The sequence below is a fragment of the Platichthys flesus genome, chromosome 13 (genome assembly GCF_949316205.1).
Source record: "Platichthys flesus chromosome 13, fPlaFle2.1, whole genome shotgun sequence".
Classification (NCBI taxonomy): Eukaryota; Metazoa; Chordata; class Actinopteri; order Pleuronectiformes; family Pleuronectidae; genus Platichthys; species Platichthys flesus.
The window spans coordinates 14,764,963-14,779,397 of NC_084957.1; the positions used below are offsets into that span (position 1 = coordinate 14,764,963).

The window sequence follows — 14,435 nt, forward strand, 5'->3', positions numbered from 1 at the left end:
CCTCTGATGAGGATGTGATTACACTTTGTGTCATCATTAGGGTTTCGAAAGTGGAAAATGCCTCCTTGGACATTTATTTGTTTTGACCACTGCTTTGAGACATCCTCTGTCTTTTAGCACTCCAGTTCCAAGGAGCCACTTCTGAGCGGAACATATTTTCACCCTTGTTTTCAACAGGGTTTTTGCATCTGGTGAATCCTCACATCAAATATTGCCACATTACGCAAGAAGACGCCAGAAGAACAGATTATATGTCTGTATTTATTTTCATCAGAACACAATTTTAATCATTGTAGCTGTAGTTTTCATACTTTTCGAAAAGATCATGACTCGAGAGACTGTTTTATAAATCATTTCATCAAAGTTTGTTTGTAAAAAAATTAAAGAAGTTACTTGAACTAAAGCATCTATAATATTACAATATACTGGTAGTATAATAGTAATCATAAAATTCATAATCGCAATGATACTTCTATATGCCTTTAAACCTTTTTCATTTCTATAATCATAAATCTTCCGCGTTCACACACACAGAACCACAACCTTCCACAATAAGAATTGCGAAGCTGAGGACAAGTCTATTGGTTAATTCTCATCGCATTCTCTTTTAACATCAATGATTTTTAGACACTCAAAAAAAAAGGAAAAGAAAAAAAAGAATTAGAGAAGTAGAGGAAAGTAACAGCATGACGTCAACTCAAAGTACACAAGAAAACCTGGGACGGAAAAAGACGTACATTTTCAGCATACTAGGGAACGTATTTACAACCAAAAACGGAATGGGCTTCTGCATAGATCCACAGGATAGAGAACGGAACTATCATGAAAACAGAGAGGCTGAGAAGGAGTGGAGTTGGGGGGAAATATTCGTGAACATACAATTCGGTGGTGGGTAAAAAGGGGGTGGGGGCAAGTGGCATACATAGTCTATATGTGCAGGGGGTGAAACACAAAACGTTTTTGACGGTCGGTGAGTTATGGAATAAGACAGGCCATACCCTATGACTGCTACGGACCACTAACAGGGATCTAGACTGAATCTAGCGTAAAGGAGCTTCGGCAAATTTCTCTGTATTATGCAGATAAAAAAAAAATCGACAAACCAAATAAATAAAAGTAGCCACAGCAAGTGTAACAGTTGCGCGCATTACCAACAAAAGTCAAGTAGAGATTTACATTAGTCAAATCTCTTTGTATTATTGTTTGGAAGAAACCTTGCACACAAAGATGTCGGTCATGGATGCAAACCTAGTCTGGAGGGGGGGGCATGAGGGACGACACACATGCATGTCACTCGGAACCATGCAGCTGCAGAGAGGATGCACCGCCGCATGAAAAGCAGACATGGCCCCTGCATGACTTTGAATGCAGGTGACCTGTATGAATGCATGTCCAGCAGTGGAAGCGTGATGGTGGTTGGACCGCGGCCCGACCGCCTACGTGACAGGCAGAATGAAATCACACCTATGTCTTTGAGAAATCCCTAATGTGCAACGTGGTGAGAGTTGCATGGCACGTTCCCGCGACACTGACAGACCCTCCTGTCATCCTCACGCCCGTCAAAATGCAGCGAGTCATATCAGACAGGAGCCATTTCTCTTTTACTCAGTACAAGGTTTGCTTTGGCACCAGTTTCGCATGATAGCTCACTTCATTCACTCTTTGCACTGGCTGTGACATCTTTCAGGCTGGGTAAACAAATTCGACAAGTGTGTTTTGTGTCTCGGGGCGGTGACACAGTTATTACACATTGTTCAGTACAACGGTTTCAGACTACACTTCCTGCAGCTTCAGGGCTGCGGTGAATAATGGGACGACTAGTGTAGCAGATCTCTGGGGGGGGGGGGGGGGGGGCAGTGGAGGTTTGCCACACCTGTCCTGCAGGCACCAAGGTCACTGCAACACTAATGAGCTTTCCTGGGAAAACACGGCATGTTGGGCGACAGTCACGGTGCACACATCTCTGCACGGAAAGTACAGTACAGAAACTTTTACTCACAGGTCATTCAGAGCTCAGCTTTCCTGATTCCCTTTGTGTCTGACAGTCATTGTGTGGTAGGTCTTCAGCAGCAGTAGCAATATATAAAAAAAGAATAAAAATATCTCCATCTACCGGTGGCCAATGACATAGCAGCATTTTTCACTGTCACCGAATGCTATCATCCAAGATGGACATGGGCGTGCGGTGCTGAACGACAATGAGCGGTGAATGCAAGCAGGTGTTGGAGAGTGAGGTGGGGTCTGAACGGCCTATAGGTGTCAGGGAAAAGCCAAGTTAAACCATCTATACAGAAATATTGTGGAAAATTATGAATTTTTTAAATCCCGGAGAAGCTGCGTAGCAAAAAATTCTTGACATCAGATATTGGATTGGACATCTCGGTTTAGTTTAACATCTGCTCTGATTCAAAAACCTGATCTCGCAGCCTTGTTCGTCAAAAGAGACACACACAAAAGAAAAAGAAAAAAAAGCCCTTAAGGTCACACCATTTCTTTCTGTTCACAAGCTGGTCAACGTTTGAAAAGCTAAAAACACATGGATCAGCTGACTTAGACGATTATCAGGTTTTGTCATTAGTGCTGAGACAAGGACCCGCTCCTGTCCACTGTACGTGTTTCTGTTCATGCTCTCCGGTATAACAGCCACTGGAATGACTCCAAACTGTCAATAAAACAGAATTGCGAGCCGCTGTCTTTAGCCGTTTGTCTGCTAACAATCTGGAGTGTGTCTGACTATGTGGATGATAATGTACTGTTTTTGTTGATAAGCCCTTTTTACTTCATGAGAAATTACTTGGATGTGTTGGAGGAGAAAGGTACCAGACAGTGGGCATGCTACGGGAGCTGATTCGGGATCAGGTGCAGTGCTTTGTATGGGGAGTGGTGCTGAGGACAATCGTCAGAAAGAGGCCTTCAAACAGCCTACACATGCAGGTCATGAGAAGAGGTCAGACATTTGAATTTAACAGAAACAAACAGGGACACGTTGTCTCCGTGTTGGTGAGATGTCAACCGTCACTCTATATGTTTTCTATGACCAAGGTGAGGGATTTAAAATGTCATATATCTATTGGTGGGCTAGGTTTTTCTTCGTTATGCTACTGCAAGTAGGAGGCTACCTTTCTTAAGAACATGTTGACATTTTGTGTTTGTCATAACTGCAGTGGAATTGCAGTTCACCAATTATGAAAATACTTTAAAGGTAACATCCAGTCAGCGGGTTTCTTGACAACAAAAAGGCCTGAGATTGATCTTTTAGTTCAGTGGTAAAGAAAAGATTATTTTCGGTTTTCAAGAAATGCAGATAGGATCTTGTCCTTTATTATAAATGTTGCTGTCATAGTGATCTTTTTAATCTGCAGCCGGAAAGGAGCCAAAGCTCTTGAGGTCAAAAGGATAGAGGACACTTTTCACAGCCGTATCTTTTATTATGACTGGATAGTACCTTTAAATTTTACAATGACAAAAGTATCAATGACTGAATCAACTGTAACAAATATATTGATCCAGTGCGGAAATTCCAATGTCAGTTGACTTGTTGCTGAAAAGTGACCAGAATCTGAATGAGGTTTTGGTTAAATGCCTGAAATAACATCTTTGGTTAAGACAAGTTTAAGACAGTTTCATGATTTGTTTTGTGAGATAGAAAATCCTCCCATCTGTGCTTTTTCATTACAGTCATGTGAATGAGGTGGACAACTCATGCTGTTTCATGCTTTGGCATCCAAGCGGCGTGCACCTGTCTCATTGCTCCAGATGGAATTCAAAATTATTTGAAATTTTTTAAAGGTTTACTTTGAATTTATTATCATAAAACCCTGATATACTGTTCGCCTGAAGCTGAAAGGATCAGCGATTTAGCTGTTAAATACCTCTGCCAAGGAGCTTATGTTTTTGGCCGTGGTCTATTTTAGTTATTTTTTGTTAGTGAGCAGGATTGTGCAAAAGCTACCAAAGAGATTTCCCATTCGATTTTGGCAAGGATCGGAACAAAAAGCCAGAATTTCCAGGAAATAATTCATGGAATTTGATGAAAAAATTCCCTAACCCTAACCCTTACCCTAACCCTAACCCTAACCCTAACCTAACCCTAAACCTAACCCTAAACCTAACCCTAACCCTAACCCAACCCTAACCCTAACCCTAACCCTAACCCTAACCCAACCCTAACCCTAACCCTTATTTAGGGAACTGATATCAATGTACAATTTGGGACTGTTGGGCCTTGGCAGATGATTGAGCTCGGTTCTATTGTTATAACATTTAACTCTGTAGTCTAAGGGGGCATTTATAATAATTTACTGGGTATAAAATCTAATATTCCGTGCACCCAAAATGTCCCTAATTGCATATATTTGCAAATATTGAGTGTACTACCTTATTTTATCCTCCAAATAGGTTATGCTATCCTGGGGTTTCAATAAACTGTAAGAGATCTTTTAGGTCCACACAGTTAGTTTTCCTTTGATATTGAGATTCCTGTTGATATCATAGATATGTCTGTTTCCTGCAGTGTTTCAAGGTTGAGCCAGGTGTATTCATTTTATTGATACAGCAATGTTTTGATTCCGGTGTCAATGGGTGAATATTATCTCACAAAACAAACTGGGGGGGAAACCATAAACCTGTGTTAAACACATCAGAGCTTTCACCAGGGACACCAGAACCACATTCAAAACCCAGCTCAGATTCGAATGGGATTGTGGCCAACAAACCAGCACAGCACCTGGAGAGGAGGGATGGGGGGGGGGGCTCCATAAAGACCTCATCGCTGCACCAGTCTGTTAGGTAGATGGTTAGGGTGGTTGTCAGCAACACACTCATTCTCGCTCTCATACACGCACATACATACATGTGTAAAGACATGCATACAGGCTCACACACGCCCACACATACTCGCAGTCTTGAAGCACAAACCCTTTCTCTCTTTCTCACACACACACACACACACACACACACACACAGTTGCAGCTAATGATTTTTTTTTTTTTTTTACACATTATTATTCAGAGAACACATTTTCTTCCTGTATGAGAGACTCGGAAACAAAACAGAGAGGATGAACATTAGAAAGAGAATATGATTGTGTTATTCCATAGTCAGCCAGTGCAACAGAAACCAAGAATTGGAACACAGTGTAAAAAAGCGTAGTAAGAGAAACTCAGCCGTGAGGAAGCCGACCTTCCCTCTCAACAAAGGCTGTGGCATTGTCCCCTTTCCCTAGCAAAGGGACTGGTTGACTTCCTTTGTTTGTCTGTTTGTTTACTTATTTATTCGTTTTGATTGATTTGTGTGTGTCTTTCGTCTCAAAGCGCTGCAGAGCGTCCACCGGCACACAGCTCCCGTGGCTGTACTTTTCCACATCCTCCGGTTGCCATGGTGAGGGAATCCCCAGCCCCGACAACCTCACCTCCTCCTGGCAGCTCCATCACTCCTCATTGGCAGGGCTCTCCTCCAGAGGCGTGATGGCAGGGAGGCCCAGTCCTGTTGCATTGTGGGATGCAGTGAGGCTGGCAACAGTGTGTAGGAGTACGAGGACCAGCAGGCAGAGTTTGAGCCGGCTGTTACACAGTCTGCAGGCTGCTGAGGAGCTGAGGGAGGTGCGGTGCTGGCATGGCGGGTGAGTTCTTTTCAGGGTCCCCCGGGTTCGGTTGTCCACTTTCAAGTCCCACCGCACATCGCAGCACTCTGCATCTGGGTCCACACCCGACGGATAGTCCTCCAACAGCCCTGCAGTTGTTTTTTTTGGGTGGGGTTGATGGAGATAGAAACAATTAGCTCACAGCTTACATGTCATTTTTCTATAGCCTGTATTTGCTTCCTGTGTCAAAGACGTAATGCTTCTCGTCTGGCCACCCCAACAAGATCACTGGGGACCAAAAAAATTAAAGCACAATATAAACAGAATTCAGTGAGGATTTATTAATCCCAGATTGAAATGACAAAAGAGCTGAATGTATTAATTCAACCTATACCATTTAATTCACACAACTGCTTTTGCGCATCTGATGCATGTAAGTCTTGTTTCACAATCCATTAATATTGAAAGAGAGAAGTATGTACAATACTATTAATTATTTTCTAGCTAGCTAACTATAGCTAAATCAACAAAATAAAACCCAGAATAAAACAGTATATACTAAATAGACTGATCTATGTGCATTTGAAGGTATTCCTGTGCTTTTGATTTTCATTATGTAGAGTGATAGTATTGCTGGTCACAATCATTCCAGATTTATGGCTGAAATGGTCATAAAGATGCTGCATGAGGATGAGGATGGGGAAGAGGAAGATGTTGGAAAGATGATGAGATGACAAGATGTTCTTAAACCCCCGATGCTGAGGACCTAGACATTGCTCCACAGGATCAAGCTGGAGTTGTGGGTGTGTCTTGGAATCCAGCTCTCCTAAATGAAGAAGGCTCCTTTGATGACATAGAAAACTCATCTGATGAGTCGTCTGAAGAGGAAACTCAGACCCAGTCCAATAGACTGAGTAAAAAAGGGTCCTACTGGAACAAGCATCCATCCACTTAAGGAAGAACAAGAAGCCACTCTGAAGTAATGAATGACTGAATTTAACACTAGTGCTACATCCTGTACCACCTCACTTCTCTATTCTGTTCTGCTGCAGCGTCCAGGCTGAATCACTGTAATTAACTGTGCATTGTACAGCCAGGCCTTTATCTGCACTACAGGAGTGTTTTTAATGCACAGAGCCTACCAGAGATGTTATTTTCTGTAAGACGAACAAATGGAAACACAAAGTACATAGTAAAGACCCATTCAAAATGCAAACAAAGCATTAAGTGGCAAAATGTAGTGTATTTGCTCTCAGGACTGAGATCACAAACAGCAGAGTGACACTTTCCACTGTCATCATAATAACTTGGTCATGGACTGTGTGCAAAAGACATTAGTGCCCATTCTCCCCACTCTGACTTACAAGAGGGATTGTGTAATTAATGCAGCTTTCTGAAAAAACCTGCATCTCGAGCTCCCGTATTACCATCATGAATGACAAAATATTCACACGCATAAATACATCCCGTCTAATACGCTAAATTGGCATATTTGATCAGTCCTGCTGAGTGCAACAGTATCTTCACACAGCCAACTCAATTTTTTTAATTGATCATCAAGACGGTTTACAAAGTCCATGTTTTCCTTAATATCAAAAAACCTGATGGAAAGCACAAAACCAATGAAAGAATCCTGCTAACAAAGTGTTAAATACAGTTTCCAGAGGCTAATATATTTTATTCCTTTTCCATTTGTGTCCAATTGTCCTGAAACACACATCACTGAGTGGCAACATCACTCATTGTCCGTCATTACAATGGACAAGGGCACTGTTGTTTCTTTTAAATCAGTCTCTGCTACATGGTCATAGAGACCCTATAACTGCTGCACCAAATGTGTATTGATCCACAGCTGAAAATAGTCCCAGGTAATCTTCTCCTGTTTGAGTAACATTATTCAAGCGTAACTGAAAGGAGAGCTTTTTCTCAGATTTATATTTACAACTGTATATATATATATATATATATATATATACAGTTATACATTTGTAAATAATATAAATATACTTTCACTTGTTCAATGTGACAAACAGGAGAAGAAAGAACGAAAAGAAGATTGTGTTTTTTGTGCCAGAGAGGTGAGAGAAACAGTTGTGTCTCTATTTATCGCACATCCAAACGAAGAGGAGTAATCTTCATTTAATAAAGAAGACCAATAAAGTCAATAGTACTGCATGATGACACTGAATCCATTAACTCATGCATGTCAGCATTTAACGTGTAACCTGCATTTTAATATGTGCACTGACAAGCACTTTGTTGGTTTTGTTTTTTAATGTAACTTGTCAATTAAACAGAAATATTTGATATCTTCATTCTCGTTCTTCCATTTTGGAACTTAAGAAAGCAACCTTAACATTGTAATTTTACTTCCACATCTCATTCTGTTATTATAGTGACCATGGTACTCTACTCGATCTACTCGACCACTAGAGGGCAGCATCGGCATGTTATATGAAATACATTCTGGGAATAAAAAAACAAACACATCAGATCACATCGTGTGGGACTCACCTCTCTTGTGTGTGTGTGTGTGTGTGCGTGGAGACGAATGTGTGGTTGTGCCAATGCAAAACTCTTGTGTGACTCAGTGTGTGTCCCACTTGTTGTAAGCACTAACACTGTAGTCATAAACTACACTGGCCCACTGAGAGCTATAAAGTGTTCACTACAGACTTCCTGTCACCGTCTCCCACAGTGCAGCTCACTCCTGAGTAATTTGCAACAATTAGCCCAGTTGTCATGGTGTGTTACCCTGTTAGGCTGCTTATTAAACAGAACATCCTGTAACTGTAAAGTAACAAGTGTTTGCACTCTGGTCGAGCTGCAGTTGTGTGTCCCACTGAAGGGTCATCGAGCGAGACACTGGGCTCCCTACAGGCTCCCTAGGAGTAAAGGAAGTCACTCCGGCAAAGGGCCCGATCACTAGTCTCAGGGTGGGCCAGATATGGTGCAGAGGTGAGCAGCGCTTGTTACTTGTAGCTCTGAATCCCAGGATTTAGGGAAGTAATTCTCTTTTATCCCTCAAATAGTCAACAAAGCACTTCAGCTCAGCTCCTCAGTGCCCAGTGGTTGAGAGCTAAAGTTGCACAGAGGAGCTGTGTGACCTGCACACATGCAAAAACAGTCAAATATGATACAGAATGAAGGAGAAAGGCGGGGTATTCTTGTACCTGTGCATATAAAACTGGGGCTGCCTCCATGTATGAGATCATCATTGTCGGGCAGGACGAAGGGGCACCGCTGCTGCACCTCCAGGCAGTACTGACCACAGGGGATTCGCTTGCTGCAGTGCATCTGGGTGGTCTGGAAGTACTGAGAACACAGCCAGGGCTTATACACCATCTACGGTGGGAGACAAGAGGGGTGAGTGCAGAAGAGAGAGACAGGAGCAGGAGGAGGAGAAGGAGGAGGGGGAGGAGGGTACAGAGAGAGAATATTGATGAGTAAGAGGGGGTTGTTTCGGACGACACACACACACACACACATATGCACACTCTCCAATGCACGTGCATCATCCGTGACCTCAACAGTTATTGATTCGCAGGACTGAGCAGAGAACCCGGTCACCATGACATGTACTGTTAAATATAGGTTGCGGAGTATTCGCCCTTTGTCAAGTGTTAGTCCCAACCTCCTCCTCTGAACAACTGAGTATTATGGGATCGGTGGAATGCATGACCATCAACAAAAACCAGTATGAGTAAGACTTAAAGCACCAGAGGACCTGCAACTTGTTTCATTCACAAAGAATCGTATAACCAAAACTTGTTTTACATTGATGCAATGGATGGACTCCCTTCAGAAAACAGTTACTGATAATATATAGTACTCATATATCCTGTAGCTGTTTAGACTCTGTTTGCACCAGTTTGTAAACAAGAGTAAAATGGACGAAGAAAACATCGTCAGTTATGATCCAGAGCATTAGACAACAGTTGTCTCCATGGTGATGGCAGTCGGGGATGCAGGGGGACTTTTTATCAATACTTTTCAAATGCATGCGATTGAGTTGCATACAGAGACTTTCATTTGTTTAATGTGACAAACAGGAAAAGAACAAATGAAAAGAAGATTGTGTTTCTGTGCCAGAGAGGTGAGAGAAAATGTTGTCTCTCTATTTATAGCACATCCAAAGGAAAAGAGGAGTCATCTTCATCTAATAAAGAAGACCAATAAAATCTGTTGTGCTGCATGATGACACTGAATCCAGTAACTCGTGCATGTCAGCATTTAACTTGTAACACTCATGTTAAGTACACACACATGCACTGAATGGCCTATGTGTTGACGTATGGGAAACTGTTACACTACGAATCTAAACACAACAGGATGATCACCAGCGAACTCTTTACAAAATCCGCTGTTTAAGTTCTTAGTGTTGCAGTCGTGTCTGTAAACAGCAGAAAAACCTTGTAAAATTATTATCACTTCACCAACTTAATAAAACAAACGGGTAAATAAATCAAGCAGTGTGCGCAGTCATTTGTTGATTTGTTTCTCACCCATTTTCTCAACTCTGCAAGTGCACAAGTGGGGACAAATGATTTACTTAGCACCTTATTTCCCCGCTCCCATGTGAGGAGGCGCTCGCCTCATTGTGTGGTATTATCACCTGCAGCAATTAGCTGCCATTTCCTGTGAACCGCTCCAGTGACTGTGTGGCAAGCTAGCACCTGCTGTGATCGCATGCCTGGAAACAGTGCAGCACCCCCCACCATCACATCACTCCCCCGCGTATAACATGTTGGTAAATAGGCTGCTTGTGTGTTTATGTTTGACAGAAAGAAAGATCAAAATAAATCCAAATAAGATCACTGAACAGATAAAAACCAAATATAAGGTTAGCATGAGTTCGGAAAAACTGTGAACAAGAAAAGAGGCGAAAAAATGAATAAATACAACTCTCAAGTTTAAGATAGCAGAGCAAATAATAACAATAATAATTTTAATGATCATGTTGTGTTTAAATCATCAAACATCTTTGCACATCTTGTAATGTTTTTACAAAAGTAAACTTTTAATAATTTCCATATATGTTCAGTCTTTTGAGTTATTTAGTTTTCTTATTTAACTTTTTTGCCCTTGACTCTTCTCTCTAACATGGCATCAGTACATGTTTCATATACGCAACCATGTGATTCAAATAATACCAAAAAATGAATACAGATAATATAGAATTTGAGTTATATAGAATTTGGGGCAAATTACATTAAAACATTGAACCATTGTCTTGAACAGTAACTGTTGTCACAAACTCGAATAGCCTCTTTGATTATAATGGTATGCGTAACAGAAGCATCATAAATGTAATGCATTGTTGTATCCAGATTTAGATTCAAAGTAATGTGTTAATTTCCATACGCATGACTGAACATGTGCACGTACTGAGGCTGTGCACACATTCATAATGTACAGTAAGTTGCTGCACTGAATAATTAGATCTACAGCCGAAGATAAGGTTGTTTCCTGAGAACAACACACACACACACACACACACACACTGCCCTTCTTTCTAATCTGTTATCACTATGTAAATGTCAGCGATAATGTGGTCATGTGACCCTCCTGTCACATCCTCCTGGGTGTGTGCGTATGACTGTCCAGGTATGTGACGTTCAGTTTCATGACGTGCTCCTCCCCGTGTTTACTCCACTGCTCGTCATGAAGCTGTCAGCACTTGGGGATAAGACAAACTGAGTTAGAAGCTGTCATTTCTGTCATTGGCCAAAATATCAACACACAACAACAATATTACAAATCAGTGTCGAGGGGCGTCAATGCTGGCATTCATCAGATATTTCTTATTATCAGAGAGTCCCTGAGGAAGTTAAGCTCTAACGAGTCATTTGCACAAAGGCTCAAGTCAAACAGTTCCCTTAAATTCAATCAAGCTGAACCAAATTTCGAACACTTAAACATGTCAGTCCCCTTAATATGCCTATTTTTCACGTCAAAATGATTCCCATGGAAATTGATGAAATGTCAAATTCTGCCATATCTATAAAAATAATCCTGAGTCCACCTACTGATGTGGATCCACACCAACATGTATTAGGTCCACCCCTGACCCACACTGCATCCTTCCACAAAACTTCAGGGTAATCTGTCAACAACAAACAAACCAACAAGCTGTGTCTCAATTTGGGGTCTGCATCCTTATTAAGATGTATTTGAAGACCAATTACATCAAAGTGGCGTGACTAGGCTGTCCCAATGGGACAAATGTGTCCCTCAACCGCAGCGAACCGAGGCAAAAACTTCTGAAGGCGTAAACAGAAGAATGTATTTTTAAATGTAACAGCTAATGGAACTAGGAAGATTTCCGTGCGTAGCTTTGTTACTAAGCTACGACTGTGAGGGCGGGGAAAGCTGGTGATGCAAAAGGAAGACCAGGCCATCTGGGTTCGGGCCGACGTGGCTGTACGAGAATGCAGGGGACGTCGGCTGCCTAGGACTAGGTCATCCGAAGGATGCAGCTGCTGAATTGACACATAGCCGCAAACGGGCGAAAACATCGACTCCCCAGCTGTAAAAACGAAAAGCAGAATAATCAATAACATAACAACTGAAGAGATTATCTTTAAACGCCACCTCCAACAAATACTGAGATTTGACTTGAGCCTAGAAGAATTGGACCACCCCTTCCCAATCTGTTTACACAAGCTAAGACCTAAGTTATAGGTGAACCAAGGACCGTGGAACTACAACAAAAAAGGTCACCGTACAACATCTGTCTGAAGCGCAACAGATGTGGAGAAAAGGACACAGCTCCTCTCGGCCCTTTGCCTCACATTTGTGTCCTTTAGCTCTCAGCAGCAGTTAGTGAAGCCCGCCGCTGCTACAGCACAGATCTCCACTGCCTCAGCCATCAGTCTACTGTAGAACCATGACTAGTAATTCATCACCCGGCTGTCAAATCTCAGAGAAGGAGAACAAGGCAGCGAGTCAGAGAGATAGGGAGAGGAGTGTCATGATGGAGATAGTGCGATGCACTCTTTCTTCCATTTATATAACTTTGTCCTATCTGGTACGTTCTTTCAACGGCTCGAAGAGAGAGTAAAATACTGGCCTGTCCTCAATCACTGACTCAGAGTGTTAGAGGTCGGCCAGCCGGCTCTCAAATGTCTCTTCTCCTTCTTTCTGTCACCGTTCAATTCATTTAACATCTCTTATTTGCTTCTGCTGCTTTTCTGTACCTCCTGTCACAGGGTTATCTCACACATTGAGGCTTGGACATGGAGGGTCCCGATAGAGGCCTAATGGTTTGGTAGGCTCATTCCGCTCTATCAGCAAAGTAGACGACCCAAGGAAAGACAGATGTAAATGAGATTTGACTGTAAATGAACAGCAGCACAGGAATGCATCAGACAACACACAAATGTTTCACAAACATATTTCAATATAAACCTCCCCTAACCAATGAAATGGCTTTCGTTTTACAATTCCTAATATTCTGTGTTTAGCTTTTGCTTGTATGATGGCTCATAATCATAGGGCTAGCAGATTCCTCATTACTCCTGCCCACATGTTGAGGTGTCCTTGAGAAAGAAAACTGAATCCCGAATTGCTTCGTGTGTTTGATCATGGGGAAAATGTTGCATTTGGAAAAAATAATGAATGCATATAAATGTAAATGCATGCAAATGAGAGGATATAATATAAAAATGAGTCCTCATTAAAAAAAAGAACAAATGCATATGGATTGCTGGTCATTCTGTATCCTACGTGGCCACGAATCCCATTTACCAGAGCAAATGCTTCAGCTCAGTTGAAAATTGAACTGAAGCATTTATGTTAAGTCAACGTGAAGAGGAGAATGGATATGAATGGGTGGGGGCGATGGAAAGTTGGGCAAAAACACTGGATGACAAGAATAGTATTTTAAGACCATGTACTAAAGAGATTAACCGCTTGAAGACACTGAAGCTTCAAACTAACCTGAAAATCAAATTGTCTGCTCTCAGCTTTCACACAGTGTTTGTGTATCTTATCATAGCAAACATCAGAGGTGACCTCAGAGAGCACATACAGTCGCCGAGACCCAACAGTCATTAGTTCAATCAAATTTGATGAATCATTATCTGAGAAACAATGACAATATAAAAATATTGGTTCCTCCCAACACACATACAACATCCTCTCACCAAGCGTGGTGGTACTCCATCCAGTAGTTTGTGTGTTAGGCTGCTAACTGACACACAAAGTAACAAACAAACATTACTTCACCTCATTGCTTATCAGTCGTGTAAGTTCCCTCTTTGCTGCCAACACTTGGGTGGTCAAATCAAGATGAGCATTTTGAACTTCTTTCGATATTCAGCCTATTCATTCTACCATAAAGACCCTTCTTAATATATCCACTCAGTATTTTGTCTTCCTAGCCTTCTGGTGATGCACACACTTGAGACCCGGCTGTCCCCTGGATTGGATTATTTCATTACAATTAGGCTATTAAGGTTGTAATTGATGAACAGCCTTACTCTGCCCTGTGGTATTGGTTTTAAGTAGCCCCGGATGGCCCTTCCTTGTCAGTGAGTCGTCTTTAACGCTTAATCTGGACTTGTGGTTGTGGTTAGACTGTTGACAGAAACCCTCCAACTCGCTGCAACTCCTACCTCCTTAAATACGTACAGGCAGAGCCTCACACATAAATACATACACAGTTTCATGAGCCACCTTGTCAATTAGCTCACACAGATATTCAAGCCTCTGCTGCATTCAGGCCATCCTCTTTTCTGCTCCGCTTATTTTAACGATCTCCGGCTTAAAACAGCAGACCAGGAAAAGTGTACGGCACAATAGCCCGGTATTAACCTACTTTCAAGTTGGGCTAATGTGTGTTGAGCTTTAA

At 41.8% G+C, this 14,435-nt stretch overlaps 1 protein-coding gene across 1 annotated transcript in view; it reads right to left on the reverse strand.

The window, feature by feature from the left end:
* Positions 1-4,769: 4,769 nt before the first annotated feature.
* Positions 4,770-14,435, reverse strand: part of LOC133967785 (NALCN channel auxiliary factor 1) — a 72,686-nt gene continuing 63,020 nt past the window's right edge. The window contains exons 2-3 of the mRNA XM_062403442.1: positions 8,755-8,926; positions 4,770-5,730 (exon numbers count right to left, since the gene is read on the reverse strand). Of these exons, the coding sequence (XP_062259426.1) occupies positions 5,429-5,730; positions 8,755-8,926 (474 nt within the window). The 3' untranslated portion in view covers positions 4,770-5,428. The remainder of the gene's footprint in view (positions 5,731-8,754; positions 8,927-14,435) is intronic.